At 37.1% G+C, this 23,607-nt stretch overlaps 1 protein-coding gene across 2 annotated transcripts; it reads right to left on the bottom strand.

Annotated features, from left to right (window-relative positions):
• Positions 1 to 8: 8 nt before the first annotated feature.
• Positions 9 to 18,981, bottom strand: itih2 (inter-alpha-trypsin inhibitor heavy chain 2). Of its 2 annotated transcripts, none has more exons than XM_017494238.3 (20): positions 18,756 to 18,981; positions 18,623 to 18,664; positions 17,294 to 17,332; positions 16,308 to 16,480; positions 15,239 to 15,343; positions 13,992 to 14,154; positions 13,652 to 13,888; positions 13,319 to 13,435; positions 12,548 to 12,716; positions 12,229 to 12,354; positions 11,866 to 12,047; positions 10,611 to 10,796; positions 10,044 to 10,183; positions 9,442 to 9,614; positions 8,114 to 8,230; positions 6,241 to 6,354; positions 4,548 to 4,746; positions 4,248 to 4,420; positions 1,657 to 1,768; positions 9 to 503 (listed from the first exon to the last, which is right to left on the bottom strand). In XM_017494238.3, exons 1-20 carry the CDS (start codon positions 18,849 to 18,851, stop codon positions 356 to 358), a joined length of 2,811 nt encoding a protein of 936 aa, XP_017349727.1. In that variant the 5' UTR covers positions 18,852 to 18,981; the 3' UTR covers positions 9 to 355. The 2 variants fall into 2 exon arrangements, with proteins under 2 accessions (XP_017349727.1, XP_017349728.1); XM_017494239.3 differs by having other exon boundaries at positions 8,114 to 8,227.
• Between the last annotated feature and the right edge of the window lie 4,626 nt (positions 18,982 to 23,607).

The following is a 23,607-nucleotide window of genomic DNA, read 5'->3' as shown; positions in this document are numbered from 1 at the left end:
TCAGCAAGTTTTAATTGTCTTTGATTTTTAATAGGTAATATCAGGATTGTCTGTAATTAAAGAGTTGAATTGATTGTAAGGACAGAATGTATCTGAATTGATTCACATTGACATTTAAACAGAGGAAGACTAGATTGCATGAACAGTGTACACTGAACAATGTTAAATTATCTTGTTAATTTGATGTATGTAAAGCACCACCTGTCGTTGCTGCCAATTTTTCCATGTGTTTCTTCTATACAGTTCTCTTGTATAAGGCAATTTAAAAAATACACTTTCTTACAGAATTTCCCCTTCTCTTGTTTTAAAATATCTGACTCCTAGTGACCCTGTTCACAAACACACTTGCACACAATCAGACAGGCGGGAGGAAGCTGTCCAGGGTGGGGACAATATAGCTGGTATAATGGCCATCAATGAAGCCTTTCCCGCTGTTATGGATGAACCAGCAATACACGTCGGAACCTTGCTTCTTATCCCACCGGTAGTCCTTTTGCTTGCCCCTGTTTAACACACACATGAGAAGGGTGCATTTAGAAGGGCATGGCATCAGTTGTATTGCACTGGGGAAATGTTGCGTAATGTATACAGACCTAATGCTGAACATTTAAGGTTCCCTTAATGCATTAGTTCAAATGAACTTACAATTAAATGAACTGATGTTTAGGGTTTTTGTTTTTTGTTTTTTTGTTTTAGATTTTTTTTTCTAAAAAAATGTAACCTGTAACTCCCTCCTGATTGGTCCATTAACACATAAACATAAACGTACACCTTTACATCCCTTTTTTTTCCTGTACACACCTCACAATATTATTACAGCATTAAACTCCTTATGACTGTAATTTTTCCCAAACAACTATTTAAGAACTTATTCTATGAATGAATTAATTTAAATAATGACATTATTTTCCACCTCGCTACATGAAGAAATGTTAGTGCAGTTCAAATAACATGTTAACTTACTTAAGGTTACATGGTGTTTATAAATGGTACAAATTTGTTCAAGTTAATTCTACCACAACTATATTTAATTCTCCATTCTAATTGGTACAGCTCAGACAGTAGTTTGGCTACAAGGTGTTCACTGCTTTCATATATCAGGACACTTCTATCGTAAATCCGGATATTTAGTGAGAGCAATGCCTATCGCTATGGAAATTTTTCTGGTGGATTGTAAGATTAGCTAAATTAGTTATCCTAGCTAGCAGAAAGCCGGTCAGGGTCATGGTGGCTCACGTTATGCTACTAGGTTGTTTTATATTTTGTGAAATAGAATCAACTGAATTCATTAGAAAATGTCACAGAGCGGTTTTAACCAAAAAATAACTGTGAGAGGGATTTAAAAAAACAAACGAACAAAACAAAAAAAACACACATCTCTAGTTGAGACTAGGTAAGAACTTGAGTGGTAGTGGTACGGTCAGAACCAGAACTCACAAACGGTGCTGGTGTTTCTACCTCTGGATTTTTCCAGAGGCAAAGGGGTAGGATTCGTATTAATTTTTAAAAAATAAATAAATAACACCACCACTACCCTTTCTGTTTTAAGCCATGTCCACTTCAGATTTAAAGATACAGATACAAAGATTTGGAGTACTAAACAGATACAGATAGTGGCATTATATTACATCCGTAGTGGTGTGTAGTGTGTACTACCTGGTGACTCTGAGCTTGTTGCCCTTAACTTCCATGGTGGCCTGTTTCTTCTCTGGCTCTGTTCCTTCATGCAGGTCATACACCTTAATGCTTGGCTCGTTTGAAAACTGCCCTGTTTTACAGAAAGTCAAATATTGGCTTATGAAAGACAACTTAGTAGTAGAAAACTGTAGTCTGCAAACATTCACAGTAGTCCACGTAATAATTGTAATATCAAAAATCTCATTTTAAAGAATATTACTCGCTTTGTTTATTTGTTCATTCATTTATTCACAAGCCTCATTTAAGGCAATGCATTATATGTTGTTATGCCATGGCCTCAGACAATACTTAGTGGTTGGAGCATCGGTTGTTACTTTCTTATGGTGGGACACTTCTAACATATACAGTGCCCTCCACTAATATTGACACCCTTGGTAAATATGAGCAAAGAAGTCTGTGAAAAATTGTCTTTATAGTTTAACCTTTCGATCTTTTGTTTAAGAAATTCAGAAATACTCTACTCTCCAGGATATCAAACAATTGCAAACACAACACAGGTTTATCATATAAATAAATCAAAAAATAAATATGAGGTAACACATAGGCTAAATTCCCTGAGTTATTCATAACAATAGGTAAGACCAAGGAATATAGCTGTGATGTGCAGCAAAAGGTTGTTGAGCTTGGGAAGTGGCTATAAGAAAATAGCACAAGCATTGAAATGCCCATTTCCACCATCAGGGCAATAATTAAGGAGAATATATATATATATATATATTTTGTCACAACGCACAGTGAAGAGCATGGTTCGAGTGGCCAAAAAAATCTCCAAGGATTACAGCTGGAGAATTGCAGAAGTTAGTTGCATCTTGGGGTCAGAAAGTCTCCAAAACTACAATCCAAAGTCACCTACATCACCACAAGTTGTTTGGAAGGGTTTCAAGAAAAAAGCCTCATCATCCAAAAACAAACTCCAGTATCTTCAGTTTGCCAGACACTACTGGAACTTCAAATAGCATCTGGTTCTATGGTCTGTTTCAGATGAAAGCAAAATAGAGCTTTTTGGTAATAAACATCAGAGTTTTGGCACACAGAGAGGTAGCCATATGTTTAATGTTTTGTGGCTTTTTTTCTGCCAGAAGACCTGGACATTTTGTTAGGATACATGGCACATGATAGACTCAAATATGACACGATATTAAATGAAAACCTGACTGCCTCTGCCAGAAAGCTTAAAATGGGCCATGGTTAGATCTTCCAGCAGGACAATGATCCAAAACATACATCAACATCAACACAAAAATAGTTTACTGACCACAAAATCAAGCTCCTGCCATGTCCTTCCCAATCCCCTGACTTGAAACCCATAGAAAGCCTGTGGGGTGAACTGAAGAGAAGAGTCCATCAGCGTGGACCTCGAAATTTAAAGGATCTGGAGAGATTCTGTATGGAGGAATGGTCTCAGATCCCTTGCCATGTATTCTCCAACCTCATCAGACATTATAGGAGAAGACTCAGAGCTGTTATCTTGGCAAAGGGAGGTAGCACAAAGTATTGAATAAAAGGGTGCCAATAATTGTTGCACACCTATATTTAATAAAGTTTTTTGTTTTGTATCAACCTGTGTTGTGTTTTGCAATTGTTTCATATCCATGAGAGCAGAATATTTTTGTGAATCTTTCCTGCTTTCCTTGTAGAACTAGTGGAGATCATATATTAACGTTGGTACAAGGGTTATTAGCATGTTCTCATGCATTCTCCAAACAATGCATTTCTTGGAAAGTGCTTAGAACAAGTTAATACCTTCTTCTATGAAGAATGATGACCAGTCAAAGCATTGCTATTGCTTGTTCTTGAGTATGATGGTTTTAATTTAACTCAAGTCCTTATTTGCATCCACTATTTAAGAATAACACGTGATTTATTATTATTTGAGAATCAACTGAATGCAGATACTGTTTCTATTGAGGATAAGAATCATGCTATCTATCAACGCAGTCCGCTACTGAGGATCAGAATTACCCAAGGTGTTGCTAGTGCTTTTTACTGAAAGTGAGAAACACTCAAGCACTGATACATAGTTGAGTCAGAGGCTCTCTCAAAGTCTTTCACAGCCTTTGAGTTAGACCTCCAGCATAAAAATTGACACTGTGCTGCAGTTAATTCAAGGCGGTGTAAGTGTTTGTCGAACACGCTCTAGTCCTAAGCAATTTGGGTATTGATCATGTCCATCATCCAACTCCATCAGGGCAACAAGCCCTAGAACAAGCAACTCATCATTGTGCTCTAAAATACAGGAAGTAAAGAAATTGGAGAATGCTGGAAAAATGAAACGGTTGAGTTTAAAATGTATGAATGTTGAAATGAATTCACAGAACCATGCTGCTGCACACCAACACAAACAGTAGGCCACGTGTCTGCTCTCTGAGTGCAGAATTCACCAACAAATTAATGCAATCTTTCTTAGCAGCTAGCTATTAGTGCTTAACTAGGAAACAAGCACACTGGAAAAACTGTCCTGTTGGTCCGGAACATATGGAATTCGAGCGTCACTGCTTCCTCTTTTTCTGCCCTACACAAAATAAACATTTCGAAAACTCCATACATACCGATCAGACCGTGGGCCTGGGGTGAGTACTGGTTAGTGCTGGGCATGTAGAATCCCAGGAAATCCACGTTAAATGGATGCTTCTTCCAGACGCGATGCAGCAGCACCATCACTGAGATCTTACCATCAACCGTCACAGTCAACTTGTCCTCCTTCTGGATGGAAATTATCACCCTGATGTGTAAACGGAATGCATGTGTTACTTAATGAGGTAATGTAAATACGGTGTAGAGAGTGATTTGAGAACTTTGTTGTTCTACAATCACTACAGAAGTGATTGTTGTACTGAACATTCTAGTACCTCTTAAGGATGAGATTAGCTGTGGCTCCCCAGGAAAAAGAGTGATTGTTTTTGCCTTCCATCAGGTCGATGCTGCTGGTGCTTACCACAACCTTCAACCCCACTCCTTTGGCGTAGATAGAGATGGTGCCAAAGTATGTGTTCAGTTTTTTGTTTTTCATTTTCTTGCCACTCACCAACTGGCCATTGATTGTAATCTCTGTATGAAGGGATATATACATTTTTTTTAACAAAAATATGTTTTGGTGAATGATATTTGCTTCTCCAGTTTTAACTATGAGAATAGGATAGCTAACAATAAGGTAAGTATTATATATCCCACTATATACCAATATAAGCATACAATATATATGTCACACAGACTTGCAAGCATGGTTTAGAACACCTCTGAACACTGAGGTGGCCATCTTGGATTACCAGAATTACTTTCTTATTACTTTCTTATCTGCACTTATATAGGGCTTTTTGTAATCTTAGTGGGTCAAAGCGCTTTACACTGGTTCTTATTCACCCATTCACACATACACTCACACTCCAATGTCTGCAGAGTGCTAGCTTGACATCAGGAGCAACCTGGCATTCTTGACCTTAAGGCAAGACATTACAGGTAGAAACAACAATTTTGGTATGTGGTATTCATGTGGGCCAGGAATTGAACCACCAAACCTACGATGAGTAGACGACTCTACCACCTGAGCCACAGCCTCCCACAATGTAGTATAGTATAGCATTGTACTGTACAGCTGGAAGTGATGTAGTTTGACCTTAAGGCAAGACATTACATTTTTCATATTTTTTGGATACATTTGATCTGTAACATGTCTTCTCTTAAACTATAGCAATAAAATGATCAAAACCCAGCACTCATTTCCACAGCATTATCTTAAACTTAGCAACTTTAATCAAGGATTTACATTTTGCTCACTTTATACACCGTGTCATATCATCCCTGAAAAGCTTGTTTCCTGATGTATGTCAAGTTATGTGACTGACTCCTATTTTATCTGGGCTTGGGACCAGCATTGCGTGTAACCACCTGGCACAGGTTTTATGCTGGGTGTCCTTCCTGTGCAACCCTCCTGTTTTATCCGGGTTTGAGTATGACACTGAGTGCAACCCCCATTGGCTGGGTTGGTTCCTTGCCCAATCATCCTTAGCTGCTTCACCAGCACGGAAGTTATGTGACATTATAATTTGCATGACAAATTTGTTTCTAAACCTTATAAACCACACTCGACTGAAAACAGATGAAACCACATTGTGTATTTACTTCAAAACAAATTCTTTCTATATTCAGAACCAGAAATTGCAGTTAGACGTTGTGCATTCATTACATTTTCCATATTTATTCTATCCCTATTTAGAAGTAGAGGGAATTTGATTTATGTTAGATTTTATACTGAAAGTGTAAACTCACTTGGGAATGAATTTACAGAAAAGATTTAGAGATTCCTTTACTTAACAACGTGACTCTAGTACAACCCCGAAGAAGCAAACTTCAGGAACAAAATATGTTTCGGATGATCAGCAACACCAGGTAAGAGATCCCTCTTACTCTGATCATTGTGTGAATTAGATTTATTTATTTGACCAAAACTATTCTAGTAAGGGCAGGAAAGACTTGCAAATAAGTGTACAAGACTTTCCTATAAGAGTGCATATACATCTGACTGAGAAGGTTTGAGAGTACTACCTCTTCCAGGGTCAGAGACCAGGTTAAGGACGTGTCCCGGCTTGGAGTCAATGTTGAAACAGATGTCCATGTTGTTCTTGGGCATGTGGACAATGAAGTGAGGGTCGTTCTCCACTGCGGTAGGTAAACAGCAGCATGTTTATGAACACGAGTTATAGATCTGAATATTTGTATACACTGCCAGACAAAAGCTTTCAAGCACCTGCAGTTTCTTGTGTATTATTACAGATGAAGTACTATTAGTGCCCCAAACAGATTACAGTACTATTACACTGTAAACCTGGATAGTTCATTTAACTCAAAAGAATTTGCAGAAATTAATTACCTCAAAATTTTTAAGTTGATAAATCAATTTCTTTAAGCCAAATACACTTAAATATAACAACAATTTATTTTAAATGACAAATTTTGAGTAAAATCTTTTTTTGTTATATTTAAGTGTATTTGGCTTAAAGAAATTGATTTATCAGCTTAGAAATTTTGATTTCTAATACCCTGTTTTACAGGGTAGTAAAGCAAACAAATAGGCACAGGTGAAATAAGGAATCACATCCTAACGGGACTGTAGTGAGTGCTGAATTAAAGGCTAGTGCACTTGTAGACTAAATCAACTGAACCTAGAGATAAAAGACAAATATGTTACGCTCTACAACAACCTAATTAGTGTAAAATATATATTTTCACATTCAACATTCAACATATACATTGTTTTTTTTAATATAATAAAAAAAAAATACATTTGTTAGTTCAGTAATACCCAATTCCTATTTTAAATGATACCATTAGACATTTATCAAGGTGACTACAACAAATTTATTAGCAAAGTCCTTAAGGTAAATCATTTTATGTCTAATAATACTCACAAATTTGAACCGTCTTTGGATAGACTTCAAATGGTATAATTAGCCAGAGTCACTACCATTATTTATACTGTCAGGTTTAAGTATTTCAATTACACACACACATGTAAAGAAAACTCAGCCGTTTTTATATTAATGACTTAAAAGAAAGCAATCCAAAAGAAATCTGTACTTTGAGACAATTAAGACTAACCATTTGATTTTTATTTTTTTTAATGCCACCCTTTAACAGGAGGAAAAATTAGTGTGTCTAGGCTGAAGTGGCTGAGCCATCGTACTGGAAATTCGTACTAGACATTCTTTCGCCTTTTTGTACTTTCATCTCTCTGTGAGCTTTGCATATTTTATGGAGTTTTGTGATCACCCCTAAATGTAAATCAGCTGTATGTAAAAGTGGAAATGCACGTGGTAGTTGATGGGTGTTTGGACTTTTATGCATGTCAAAGAAAATTAGCATTACTGAAACATCTGTAAATCCTGTGGGAATTTATTTATTTATTTATTTATTTTATGCACAATTTTACCAAAAAGATTAATAAATGAGGCCAATTTATAGCTAAAATGCTAAAATACAGACTAAAATACATACTTTTGACTTGGTGTTTATAAAGCATGAACTAACAAGTGATGCTGCAAGATGAAAGGTATGCCAGATCATCACTTTTTCTATGATCTTAAATAGATAGTATTGTATTGTTTATCTTAACCATTGGTGTACCATCCATATAATGTTTACATCCAGCTCAACTTATCAGTAATTATCAAGTTGAATCAGATTAACTGGAGCTGGGAAAACTCTAAACTGTGCAGTTCTGTAGCTCTTCAGATTTTGACTCAAACGTTTCAGTGTCTCTACTGCTAAACATGTCTACAAAGTTTGAGGCCAGCTTAACTTAATCACAATCAAGATGACATCAAATTTCAGTGTAAAGATGGTATTGTCCCTATCTCTGTTCTTAAAACACTGAAATCCTTAACATGCTTTCCAAGTAGACACCATTAAGTAAACATACCGACAGTGATTGCAGTTTCTCCTTTAACTTGATCCGGTCCAGGTGTTCCAGTGGGGATTGCCCATGGTGGCTGGATTGTAGGAGGACTACTGAACAGATCTAATTGTCTAACACCTACTGAGGAAGAAAGAGAGGGTCAGAGTAACAGTGAGGGGAATCCTAAATAATACTGCACATACACAACATTAAAAAAATATACCAAAAAACTATTCTTAAAACGAAAATATATTTATATACTGAAAATACATACCGTGCCCTCCACTAATATTGGCACCTTTGGTAAATATGAGCAAAGAAGGCTGTGAAATATTGTCCCTATTTTTTAACCTTTTGAGTTTTTGTTAAAAAAAAATTCACAAAAATGGCCTGCTCTCATGGATATCAAACAATTGCAAAAAGAAAAAAAAAATGATTGTGTAATTCACAATAATCTGACTTTTCATTTTAGTTTTCCTTGTGTACTTATCTTTTATATCAAGCACCTTAAGATTTCACTTAGTTTTATTCCCCACATCAAACCATGAAACTCCACAGCAACAGGTAATATAGAAACAGATGTAACACTTTACAATACTGTTCAATAACTAATAGGTATCTATGCAGGGACTAAGCAGGAACGAATAACTTCTTCATTAATATGCTATAAAAATACTATAAACCTCAGTAAATATGTTAGTAGGAGTTTATTATTAACTACGCAGTAATAAACTGAGTCTTAAGCAGTAATTACTGAGTCTAACATTTCTCCTGCAGACCTACTAGCTAAATATGCTATGTTTTTATAATAACTACTGATTAATTAATGATAATATTCACATTAATTCTCAATTACAAAGCCTTACCTCCCTCTTGGAGATGTATTACCTAATATACCTCAACATATTCCAATAGGTTGAGGTGTATTAGGTAAATAAATAAATTATATATAAATTATATATATATATATATATATATATATATATATATATATATATATATATATATATTTGTGCTATTTAGGTCTCCTCAGAGGAGCACAGGGTTGGAGTATTGTCTTTATTTAGCCAGTCAAGGTCTAAAGAGAGTAAGGGACACCAATGTCTCATGTGCTCATGCAAAACTGTATCGTAAAGTGTTACGGAAACACACACTGTACATCTGAGCACAACTTACATGCATACTCACCAAATATTCTAATGCACCAAATATTCTACATACAAATAAAAAAAGTACTGTTTTGTATGGGGATTGTTAAATAGAGTTAAAGAGCAGAGTGCACAAATTCACAATACAAACTATGTATGTGTAAATCTAATCATCATAATAAAATAAATTATGATGAGTATTACCAGGGCCAGAGCAGCAGCCCTGTCTGGGGTCCCGGGGTGAGTCAGCCAGCAGTCTCTCTCTGTCACTCTCCACCAGTAAAGCAGTGACAGGAGTTACAAACTGATGCTCCAGGGACAGGGCGAGAAGCCGCTGTGTGATTCTCCGCTTCCTTGCTGCTGTGGGTGCCACAGAGCTGCACACAGAAACATTCACATTAAGCGTAAAGAATGTTTAGGACAGTGAGACAAGAAAGCCATTGGATTTTTTTTATTTTTTTTAAAGAAATTGAACAGATTGCATATGGTTTTTATGTTGGACATGCAATTTTGCTGTAATTTTATTTTGAATACATTTAAAATGATTTTTTTCTCTTTGTTCTCTACTAAACATACAAATTTACTGACAATCCCTGTACAGCACCACTTACAGAAGACGTATCTAATTTAGTTAGTATCCCAAATATAATAGCTTCCGGACAACATATCCTTAAATCTTTTATTAATCTCCAATTTTTGTACAAATCAGTACAAAAATATTTGCAGTGTCTCGCCCAGTTTATTTGAAGTCTTACTATGTGATAAGAAAAATTAAACGTAAGTGTTTAACACAATTGTCGTCTCACCGCTCGGCCAACAGTTGATTGACAGTGATGTAGGCCCACATCTGGCGGGCGAAGCCAGCAAATGAATGCTGATGTTGGCTGAGCAGTGTGTCAAGTTCCTGGAGGTCTGCCTCTGTGTCAATGGTTAAGTCGATGGTGGCCTTGATAGGACAATAAACAGTACATTTTACATCTACAACCCCTACTGAAAATACAAAGCAAGAATTTTGGAAACACTGTACATTAACTATGTAGTAATACAACTTAAAATGTTAGCCATTGCAATTTCAAAAAAGAAGAAAGGTTTATAGATTGCAGATTTTGTTTTGATTAAGATTGGGGTGACTTGACTTAGAAACAAACAGGATAATAATAATGGCAGATAATAATATAAATGACCCAACAAAAATCTTATTCCCAGGTACATTATGTTGCTTGACCAAGATTCCCGGTTTCTCTGACCATATACAATACGTCGTCCACTATCACTGGCGTGTTTCATGGAAGTTCATGTCATCCTGTTTGAAAATATTACAACAGGTCCCTTGTGCTAAACTAATAGTTATGAGTGACAGAACAGGGGCTTACAGCAGAGGCAGTGATGAAACTCTGCAGTGTGTTGGACCCACTGGGCTTGAGTTTGCCAGCAACAACCAGCTCCGAGCCTTTGAAGAAATTATCGAACTGATTCTGAGTGACGTCCGTCACAGAGTCTTCTGGGAAATGGACAGAAATCTTCCTCAGGAGAGGGGATGACACCTGGCTGTAGAACGTCTACAGACAGACAGACAAAATATATGATTATATCACAGTGTGGCTGAATTCTCGAATCAGAGTGGATTAATTAACCGCATGGCCGTGACAGTGGTTCTGGCTGTAACATAAAGTATACGTTTATATTAATGTTCTAGTTTAAATCCTGTAGTAACAGCGCATACACAGGGCTAATAATAAACAGATGAACAAATATGTTGTTGTTTAACAAAGCAAAAATTGTATAATCATTGATATCGTGAAGCTATCTTTTAAGAGATATTTACGTAACATTTCGGGAAGGAGTCTTAGGTGTCAGTGCTTTGTGACAGACAGAGTGTTCAATGACAATCTGTATTTATGTTATTTACTTCAAGAGAAAGAAAACAAAGCCTGGGGAACGAAATGACTATTGATTGGAGCTTTTAACGTACGTGATAGAAGGAACTAACTTGTTTCACAGCTATTCCTTAACATTAAATGTAACTAGAAACAGTTCGAATGCGTGATGTGATGTGATGTTCATTAATACATTTTAAAAAACACTTCGAAATCATAGTATTTTACTAAAATAATCCACTTCGGGGTGGTAATGTGTTCATTTAATAACTCGGTCTAATGTGTGATCAGTGTCAAGTAAAGCATACTATAAGGGTACGATTTCTTCTCCAAGTTAAATATATATTTTAATTTCATGTACCCTTAAAGATATAACGGTGGTTCTTAGGTTATTATTATCTACATTATATCAGTGACTAGACACACCACAGTCATTTTCCCAGGTATCCCTGGGGGTACTACCTCAGTGTTTCTACCCTGAAACATACAGTTGAGTGCATTTTCTTTTCTGAGAGTGTATGAACCAGTCACATATTTGTATCTGAAGTATTTCCCCCAAATGAACGAGATTGTATACATGAAAAAAAGGAACTCCTGAATGCTAGTACTGCTCCAACTCTTAACGCTTGGATTGGATTCTGCCAAATGAGTTATTGTAAAAACTTGAGAAAACAGAGATAACAGAGATGTAAAGATATAATATGTTCTCTTACTCAGATGAAGAAAACATAAGAAAAGTGGGTTTTGTTACCTTCAGCTGCTCTGAAGCATCATGATTAGCATAAATCCTCTGGGCCAAGCCCCTGTTTTCCATGGCGATGCGTTCCAGGAAGTCGAAATCCACATCAAAGCCGATGCCGAGAGAGAAGAGAGAGAAGTCCTGACGCATGACACGTTTTATGTTCTTCTGAATGGTGCTGAGCTTTATCTCTCCTAGAATGGATGGAGTGGAACAAGTAGAGAGCGAGAGAAGAGAGTAAAATGCGAACATTTGGAAAATGATCACCGGCGTGTATAAACAGATGGAGACGATTCATTGCAGGCGGGTAGGGAATTTGTAAAGCTGTTAAATGTGTGTGTAAATAGGAGTAGAGTGCGTGTGTAGAATCCTCACCCACTGTGGGGTCTCCATCAGACACCAGGATGATCATAGAGACGGAGCGCTCTTCGATCATGCCCTGATTTTGTGCCTTCACAAGCATCTGTACTGCCTTCAGCAGAGCCTCATTGATGTTGGTGCCTGAGGTCAATGTGAAATAGAGAAATTTCAGAAAACACACTAATTGACTTATATAACTTTGCAAAATGTCTACAAATAAAATCTGTGTATGAGAGTCAATGTATACTAATTTCTCTGCTCTCTCAGAGGGACAAGCTAAGAAGATTCAGTGATAATGCTAAGATGATGATGGCGTTCACTCTCACTCGCTCACCTCCATTAGGTTTGATGTCCTGGATGTATTTCTTGGCTTCTCCCACCTGTAGAGAGGTTCCTGGGACGAGGTCATCACTCCAGCAGCGAACATTGTGATTGAAGTCAATGATGCTAAAATAGTCGTCCATAGTCAGGCTATCCAAGATAGTCTTCATGGCCTCAACCGTCTGTGAGAAATTTTGGAGGGCGAAAAGGAAGTGGAAAATAGCAACAATTTAAAAAAAAAAAAAAATAAACACAAGATCAACTAAACAGAGGAAGAGATCAATTAAACAGAGCATTTGTAGCACAAGATAATGTGGCTTTAACAGCATGTAGATTCACTGAATCATCTTAGTATCAAAGTTCGATCTTTGTTAGATATATGTATAAATACACATATAAACCCATATCAGACATTTTAATAGTATCGTATTAGTTTTTCATATGGTAGTTTAACTTTAGTTCAAGCTTTAATCACTACACAGCTTCTGGGATACAGATTAAAGTAAGGGCATTTATTATTTTAAATTATATATATATTATATATAAGTCCATATGAACTAAGCGCCATCATAAAACAATCCCTATAACGTATTGTACTGTTGTACTTATTTAACTAATGTACTGTATATGTATTTTCTTGGACTGCTATATTTTTCTGTCCACAAGATGGCCTAAGTTTTGTTTTAACTATCAAATTTAGTTTGCACTCCAACCACTAGGGGGCTCTAATATCGCACTCTAATATTGTAACCCCTGATCAAAGTTCATAAATAGTTGATCCTACCTGCTTCATCTTCAGGCCCCACATGCTGCCACTCACATCGATCACAAACACAATGTTTTTGGAGAGGGGAGAGAGATCGGACGGCGCAAAGAAATTAATAAAATGTCCATCAGACACCTGCGAGAAGGAGGACAGAGCCAGCAAATTTTATGTGTTTTCTTAAAAACAAACATTTGTAACATAAATAGAATTTTTTTATTGCAATACTTAAAAGAGATGTCAGTTTTTAGTTAAAGTTCATGTATATAAATAGGTCAATATATAAAAAATACTTAGCTATAGTAATGCATTGTTTAAGGTAGAACGCCCATAAAGACATGAGTTTGTCCTTACCAGCAGTTCTCCTGCATTGCTTTCCCTCTCCACATCGTATTGGACAGTAAATACACCATCCACAGCGCTGTCAGTACAATTGCTACACTTGCGCTGTTGCTGCAGGCTGGGTTTGAACACCACGTGGGCCTTCTCTTTCGTGTGTGTAATCTTAGTCAGGCCTTCAAAATGCTCGCCCAGTGTATTCGGTGCCTCCACAAACTTGATGCCTTTAGGCTCAAATATATACACATCAACCTGAAAAAACACCATTTACAATTTTTTTTTAATTGATATTGTGGAGAACAACACAGTGTATTTGCATCGTTTCTGTTTGTGTGTGTGAGTATGTGAGTGTGACCTGCAGGTGTGGCACCAGTCGACCCGGCTGTATGTGCAGAGTGTGTGTGTAGGAGCCCAGTTTCCTCTGCATCATCTCCTGATAGTGCAGCTCAAAGTCCACCTTGCTGCCCGCTGGGACGTGGACCTCTGTTTTAAAAGTCTCCATGGCCTGAGAGTTAGTCCTGTGTGAGAGAGAGAGAGAGAGAGAGAGAGAGAGAGAGAGAGAGAGATAGATGATGATGATGATGATGATGATGATGATGATGATGATGATGATGATGATTATGATGATGGAAGGATGGGACAAATCAATCCATGGTGCATGTAAAATAAAAATGTGTGAATGGCATTGTGGACAGAGAGATGGATGGATGACAGAATGGACAGAGGAATAGATATTTGGATGTATGGTTTGATGGATTTATAGGATTGTGGATGGATGGATGACAAAATGGACAGAGAAATGGATAAGTGGATGATGGATTTATGGATAAATTAATAGATGGATGTATGGATGACAGAATGGACAGACGAATGGATAAATGAATAGATGGATGGATGACTAACAGAATGCACAGAGGAATAGAAATGTGGATGATGGATTTATGGATAAATTAATAGATGGATGGATGGATGACAGAGGGATGGATGGATGACTAACAGAATATACAGAAGAATAGAAATGTGGATGATGGATTTATGGATAAATTAATAGATGGATGGATGGATGACAGAGGGATGGATGGATGACTAACAGAATATACAGAAGAATAGAAATGTGGATGATGGATTTATGGATAAATTAATAGATGGATGGATGGATGGATGGATGGATGGATGGAAGGAATAGAAGTATGGTAATGATGAGTAGCAGAGTGGACAGAGGATAGGATGGATAGATTTATGGGTGCATGAATAGGCAAAATGAACAGATGAATGAGATAGAGGGATAGATAGATGGATGAATAGAATTATGGATTATATTTAGGCATATGGATATTTTTTTAATTGAATTTGTAGATGAATGGATGGATGACAGCGGGATGGATGGATGGATGGATGGATGGATGGATGACTGAGTAGACACAGTAAGAGATAAATTAATATGAGTAGACTGATGGATGGACAGTAGGGTGGAAGGAAAGTAGAGGAAGACTAATCGGAGATATAAATATAAAAGTTTGTGAGAGATGTAATTCAATGGCAGAATAAAGAATCTGGGTGAGATATGTAAGAATTTTAACCCTGGTGCATTGTGGGAAATACCTGACTATGCCTGCAGCTTTGCCACGGGCTTTTGCTTGAGCGTACAGGTTACGAGCAACCGTTTTCTCCTTCACTGAGCCGACAAATGTGATCCCGTTGACGTTCCTGACCACAAATACCGTATAAGAGAACAAAAGTATTTAACACATTCGTCTTATTGGGATTGAATTTTTATATCTGGTTGGTCAGAATATGATCTAACGTGTTTCTATAGTAACAAATCATTCACAGGGACTCGTGCAGTCGACCTTCCACGTAATCTAAGCATAATGACAACAAACTGGATTAGAAATGACTGAATTGTTGATTTAGTGAAGTTTTCTGTAAGAATATGTTTATGTAACATTTATGGACGTAATATTCAGTATCAGCTCGTTGTAATAGTCAGCGGTAAAGCTGTACCTTTCCTTTTCCATCATGGGAAATGAGTCTTTATTGATCACATATACATTACAGCAACGACCGAGGCTGGTGTACTATATGTTGTGGGTTCTTGGTTACAAGCTGCAAGTCTTATTAACTTCAAGAGAAAGTGAGGGAACGACAGGATATACCTGCTGTAACGTAAACAAAGACCAACTAAATTGTTTCCTGGATTGTTTCCACAACTTTAAATGTAACTATTAATGGATAAAAATATGTTACAAAAAGTATGGTCTGTTGTACTTTAATAAATAAATAAAAACATTCTAGTTGTTAGTTGCTGTGGTATAAGAGGACTAACACACTTTGGAATGTGCTGTTATAGGGCAGGACACATCATACCACCCTGTCGCTGAGGATTTTACTTTAACAGCATTCGTGTTTTATTCCTTTATAACACAAAAGGATAACACAATTTAACACAACTATCAAGAATACCTTGAGCTATTTAGCCATATAGATTATGGAAAAGGAATACCTCTAAATGTATTTTATGAGTCTATTAAGCTACACACATACACACATCACTACACAATATAAAGGATTTATTTCATGCATATATATATATATATATATATATATGTGTGTATGTGTGTGTGTGTGTGTGTGTGTGTGTGTGTGTGTGTGTGTGTGTGTGTGTTTTTACATGGTGAAGTTGTTGATAAAGGCTCGTTTGGGGATCTGCACATTGAAGCCGATACTCTGTGCATTGGGTCCAGAGTTCACCACCGAGCTTTTAACAGTGGTGTAAGCAAACCGCGACGTGATCCTGCTCTCCACCTTATAGCTCTTAACCGTGATATCATCTCCATGAACACCCTACAAGAATTTGAGTCACAGAGTATATAAATAGGAGCAACAAAAATGAAATAGCTCAATATTTATAATATTTAAGATAATTCATTGGGGTGTATGAGGATAATAGGCTTTTCAGTATCACAATAAACTCACACTGCAAAAACTAAATCTTAGCATGTAAGAAAAAATATTTAGGCAAATTTAAGTAATATTTCTCTTTATTATATTGTTTTAAAACAAATTTAAGACCTAAATTGAAGCCTATTTTAGATTTCTAGTAGGTATTTCTAGGACAATTTAAAGCTTGATATTAGTAGCTGTGTCTCAGAACTAAGCGATAATGGTCTTATATGTGTTATATACCAATCCCTTTATGAGAAACAAACTTTCCCTTTGTTCAAGATATCTTCACTTGCTAAGCTAACATTTTGCAGTGTGTGTATCACCATTTGCACAAAATGGCATTCCATGAGTTAATGGCTTCAGTGTGGTTTATACAACTGACAAAACTATGCCAATCAAATCCAATCCAACGAGATTGATGTAGACTTTGTTAGGGATATCCCAGTCAAGCAGTGCAACCAAAACATCACACTGATCACCATAACCAATAATAGTTCTTAGAACAAATGTTGTCACAGTTACACATGCAGTATCATTACATACAATTCAAGCTACAAAGAGGTTCTTTTTCAAAATGTTATCTTAACAAATATACAGAGCAGAAGTCAATAACCGCTGTGATGCTCGGGGCTCTGCAAACACAGCCATTGATTAGTGTGTTAGTACAGAGAGATTCATAGAAATGAGGTCAAACAACAAAACAACGGCTACCTCAAAGTCCTCTTCTTCTTCACTGATCAATATGTTTCTCTACAAATAAGAGGGGGGAGGGGAATAAATATATCAAATATTCTTTACAAATAGGAAAGCAGGCAAAGACAGGCATATATTATGGCAGGTTAAGGTGTATAATGATCTTATTTAGCTACTGCTAGCGGCTATGTTCGGCATTCCATCAGTGTTGTGAAGGCTAACGTATTCAACCTGTAATCAAAAACAAAATACTCAGTTGATATTCAGAGAATGTATTATTTAAATCAAACACATTTGAGTTAAATCAAACACCTTTAAGCTAACGACTAACACCGATATTGACTCATCAGTGCACTTCTATGTCTTGTGCATTATCGAAAAACACAATGTTTTGGATTTATACTAGTCAAAAGTGTCTTGCTCATCTCGCTAAAGATAATTAATCATGAATGACAATTGTGCTGAAAGTAAAATCGGACAAAATTATACAGATTTGATTTATTTTTTAAAATGATAACTGATGAAGTAAAAATGCTTGTTTGTAGTGCACAAACACTTTTGGACTTTAACTGATGATCAAAATCGAAGGAAATCATTAACTGATATTCAGGATCATTTTACACTTCACAAACAGTTAATACTTTTGGAATATAATGATACAGGACGGAGGTGCTGAGGTGACATAGACATTATATGTTAAGAATACGTGACCACGGATTAATATATTGAAGCCACAAGATCATTTACTCCAGAAAAGAAGTTTTATGATTAGATAGGATTTAATCGGCAGTGAGTTAACTTTCTATTCCATGCTAATTGTGGCAACTTTTGTATTTTTATTTTTTATTTAGACCATTGTGTCCACAGGAACTTAAGCATGGAGATGATTGATAACATTACTCTTCAATCTTGATGATGCTTAAAGACATGGCATTGCGACATAGACATACATTTAGCCCATATCAACATCAATAGACTTATATATATATATATATATATATATATATATATGTTCATGCAAAATAATAAACTTGACGCCACATAAGTCGTGGCTATGAGATACTGTTTTGTGACCTGTAAATATTGTGGCCTAAATATATTAATTCATGACCATGCAGCAACTCCGTAATACAATCAATAAAGGTCAGTGTTTCTTTAGAAATGTAGACCATTCATTTTCTTCCAAATGTTATAGTAATATTATTTGTTGAGCATTCATTTTATTAAGTATTATATGTCTACATTCACTCATGTTACTATACAGACTGTTTCTTATATTCTCTACTCATACAGTAATTATAAATTATAAATGAACCAAAAAACAAAACAAAAAAACAAACACCTTACTCTGTATCTGGGACTTTCTTTAAGATGATCATCGTGATCTGACTAGAGAAACAAGGAAAACACAAAAAATGTAAGCGTCTGTTATATGAACTGAGCCCACTGTCAATTCACAAAAACCCTCTGGCTCACTTACCAACTCATCTTCCCACTCTCCATCAATAATGAACTCGAACGCCGAGCTTTGTGAGAAGAGCAGGGCAGCCAGCAGAAGCAGCGCTGGGAGCTTCATGGTGGCCGATCAGAACAGAAATCCGTCCTGCAAAAGGCAAAATGGCCAATGTTTCACACACACACACACACGCACACACGCACACACTCCTAGGCAAATGATCAGTCAGCAAGCTCCAGCCCTCTGAGCCTCATCAATATTTGTCATGCTGCATATAACACAGAAAAGCGCTCTAAGCGAAGAGGAAACCTTTGAAACTTGACCTGTGTAGTGTAAATAGTGTGTCTGCAGAAAAGTAAATGGCTGCTACAGATGAGTACTTTAATTAATGTTGATATATATATGTAATTCATTAAAAAAATTATTTATAGGCAATGACGCCTTTACACAGAACATTTTAAAATTGTTTGACCTTTGTTCAATGTTTGAGTCTTCTACCAAGAATAGTTTTGCTTGATATGATATGACTACGCTAATATCCAAAAGAATGTGCAAAGTAAGTGTGTTCTGATTTCCAGAGAGCAGTATACTACAGAACTAGTTCTAGGTTCATTGAGTTAATACTTGTTGTTAGTTCACAATGCTGTGGTAGGATTGTACATGTGCTATCATTTGAATAAAATTTATGACATCACAACAACTACTGCAAAAGGGAGTGAGAAAGTAGGGGAATAAACAACAACATGGGGTCTTAGTAAATATTTGGCCATCATGAGCTACCAGAACAGTTTCATTGATCCTCGGAGGTACGTTCACACATACACTGACTCGCAGCAACAAAGCTGGCGACTTCCGGCGACATGAGCAAGACCGACTATTGGTGACTAGATGTGGGCGTGTCCAGTGACGCAACAAAGTTGGGAAAAGTTTAACTTTATGTAAATTTGGAGCAACTTGGTGCAGCGTCTACCAATTAGAGCGAAGACAGTAGAGCGCTTGTGATCCGCCATGCTGCCTGCGAGTCTGAAATGTTTCGTGGACCCAGACAGTAGGATATGATGCATATATACACTGATGAATTTATACAAATTTATAAACAAACACTCTCCCTGCAGAATGTTTTATTTTAGCAGCAAGAAAACTGGTTTGTTGTCAAAAGTAGAATACCAGTTGCATCACCCACTGATATGTGTTACTATGGCAACCAGTAGTATGAACTCCTACTGGCGACTTTATAGTACAGCAAGTGGCGACACCATAGCGTATAAATTAACCTACATTATTTTCAGGATCATCAAACCATTCAGTGAGGCCTCATAGCCTATGGATGGGGGTGGAGTCATCTTAAAAAAGACCACTCCCATCAGGATAGAAATGTTGCATCATAGGCTATTGATCAGTCAGGTCCCTCTGAGTGGACCCAAATGCATAACTGATTTGTCTTATGCAGGATACTCATAGCAGCCATCTTTTAACTGTATGCACAGTTAGAAGGAAGCTTTAGCTGTTCACGGTTCTCAGAGGGTTTTGTTGTTAGTTCAGGTGTATGAATTAGCACTGGGCTTAATGTTTTATCATCAGCAGCTAAGTAATCAACAAATGCTAAGTTGCTAGCCAGGCACATTACCTGCTAAGATTTCTGGGCTAACTGATCAAGTTAAACTAGCAAAAGTAACTAATGCCAGTAATTCAGACATTATTCATCCCTTGTAGCCAGCGAAACCATGTGACAGACAGATGCTGGATGCTGTGCACATCACGGTTTATGCAAAGACATGAGAAAAATACAATTCCTTAAAGAACAAAAATGAGATCCAAGAAATATAAGGACAAATTGTTTAGAAATTGTATAGTAAAATATCTCCAGATTCTGCACATTTCCATGTTTATATTATGTATTACAGAAATCACAGAATGACAACTTATTTGTGCCAGTAAGTCACCTATGGCCAAGATACAGTATATGAAAAAACAGCAGCCTTAGACTTATTTAGATTACTCCTGTCCATTATTCATACTCAACTTTAGTATTTGTTTCATCCTTGTCAGGCTCACAATGGATCCAGAGTCTATCCCGGGATCACAGGTCCGCTGCAATGCACAATGCACACACATATTCACATCTTGGGGCATTTTAGCAAAGACTTTACGAAATTAAAAAAATAAATAAAAATGACACCACAGAATATAAAGTATACTTCAGTGAAGAAGTTTATGTGATGAACTTATTTTCTTAAAACCCTGCAGTCAGGTCGATAGTTGAATAAAAGACAATAATAAAGGAATTGATGTGACCTCTGGAGTGTTAAAAATTAACACAATTAATGTAATAATTATGTAATAATATGAAAATGATTTATTATTCAAGAATAATTTTAAAACTGGAGCTTGCCATTTAGTCCCTTGTGTGTCAAATGGGCAATAATGCCACACCAGTAGATGGCAGTAAAGCATCAAGGTTCACCAAGTTTTTCCCCAATAACAAATTGGACAGCTTCAAATACACAAACGTGACGAGTTGATGTGGTAAAACAGTGTTAATGCACAACTTATGTCAGAGACAAATCATTGACTCTATTCGCCCCTCATATACATCACCTCTGCCTTTCACACTGATTAGAATTCAACCTCAAATCGTTTTTGCCATCATCTTAATTAGTATTTAATCACTAACCTGTCATTTGCCTTTAAGACAAGCATATTAATGAGATTAACGGTTCAAAATAAAAAAGTTGATATCCTATATGTGCAGAAATGTAGCACCTGTAAGGATTATTTGGTTGTCTAAAAGTCTGTGACAAGGTAAGAAGGGTATTAGTTAGAGAAGCAATCAATTGACCAAGGGTAACTCTGAAGGCGCTGGAGAAATCCACCGCTCAGATGTACGAAGCTGTGAACAGGACTACCATAGCCCAGACACCACTAATACAGTGAAAAGAAAGCCATGGTTGGAAAAGAAGCCATATGAAATCCCTTATGATGTTTTCCAAAAAGCCTTTTGGAGCAAAAATGAGGAAATAGATTCTCTGGTCTGATAAGACCCAAATTTTACTATTTGGCCTTGGCATAAAGTGTTTGGTGAAAAGCCAATGCTGCTCATCACCTTGATAACACCATGTCCACAGAGAGGCATGGTGGTAGTAGCATAATGTTGTGGGGTTGCGTTTCTTTACCAGGGGCTGTGAAACAGGTCAGGTAAAAATGTATGAAAATAAAAATGGGCAATTCTAGAAAAAAACACCATTCCAGCTTGCTAGAGTATGACCCTAAGAATACTGTAGAAGCTACACTGGAGTGGTTCAGCATGATTAACCACCAGGTGGCAGTAATTATAACAATAGGAGTGAGTATCTCAAATCAAATTCTTTTCGAGATGTCTTCATGAAAACACCCTTCCTAGTTAAGAATCTTTTTGATTGTTGTCAGTGAAAGGGAAGGGAGTATTCATCTATGCCAAGTGGCAATTTATAGCGCAGGAAAGAAGCATGTAGCAAGGAACAGAAACACATTTGGCCTTGCCATCAAGAGCAACTGAAGCAATTTCCTTCACATTTACATTTCCAGATTCCTTAACACTACTAGTATGTTGTATAAAATGTTCACTCTTGCCTAAACATTATATACCATTTTCTGTGGTATACTGCAGTACCTGATTTATGCTTTATACTTCATGCAGAGGTGTAGACAGGTTAGGTTAGGTTAGATTAGGTTAGGTTAGATACATTGATTTTATTTGGATGGCTACCTAAAGTGACGCTAAATACTAATCCACATCCATAGAAAATTCCATAATGTATCTACTACTATCTGTGTATGGCCTGAGCTGGATCCCCATTGGACATCAAAGGTAGAGCGGGTTGTCCACTAATTGCAGGGTTGGTGGTTCGATTCCCGGCCCACATGCCTCCACATGCTGAAGTGTGCTTGGGCAAGACACCAAACCCCAAGTTACTCCTGATGGCAGGGTAGCACCTTGGGGTGTGAGTGAGTGTGTGTGTGTGTGTGTGTGTGTGACTGGGAAACAATGTAGTGTAAAGTGCAGACAATTTACCATTTTATTTTTCCATTTGTTTGTTGCCTAGCAAGCTACAAAAATATAAATCGCTAACATAGCATCAGGATACATCTTATTAAGTTTGCTAGTCTTTCTTGGGTGGGCAGAGGAGTGGCCATGCTTCACGTTAGAGTGGCACTGGCTACAATGCTTTGCTACACCCATGATGTTAACAGATTAACCATTAAATACAAGCAAGGTGAAAGGGGGGGGGGGGGGGGGATCAATGACAGCATTAAACACATTTTAATTAATTCCTTACATTTATATAATGCTTCCCTAGACACTCAAAGTGCTTTACATAGTAAATCTCTTAAACCATCACTAGTGAGTAGCATCCACCTGGATGATGCAACGGCAGCCATAGCGCGCCAGAACCACAACACACACCAGCTATTAGTGGAGAGGAGAGAGTGATGTAGGCAATTCAGAGATGGGGATTATTAGGGGGCCGTGATGGAGAAGGACCAACGGGGGAATTTCACCAGGACACCGGGGTTATACCCCTGACTCTTTACTATGAGTGTCCTGGGATTTATAATGATCACAGAGAGTCAGGACCTCATCCAAAAGACTGTGCTGTTTTAACAGTAGTTAATGTGCAGTAGTTATAGTGTCCCCTGCACTATATTGGGGAATTAGGCCCCTCAGATCACAGAATGAGCGCCCCCTACTGGCCTCACTAATACCACTTCCAGCAGCAACCTTAGTTTTCCCCAGCAGGTCTCCCATCCAGGTACTAACCAGGCTCAGTGTGAAACCAGGCGAGAACTGCAGGGATATATGGCTCTGGCAGCTTAAAAGTTATGTTTAATAATCAAA

This window comes from Ictalurus punctatus, chromosome 19 (assembly GCF_001660625.3).
Source record: "Ictalurus punctatus breed USDA103 chromosome 19, Coco_2.0, whole genome shotgun sequence".
Lineage (NCBI taxonomy): Eukaryota > Metazoa > Chordata > Actinopteri > Siluriformes > Ictaluridae > Ictalurus > Ictalurus punctatus.
This window is presented reverse-complemented; position numbering and strand designations above follow the sequence as displayed.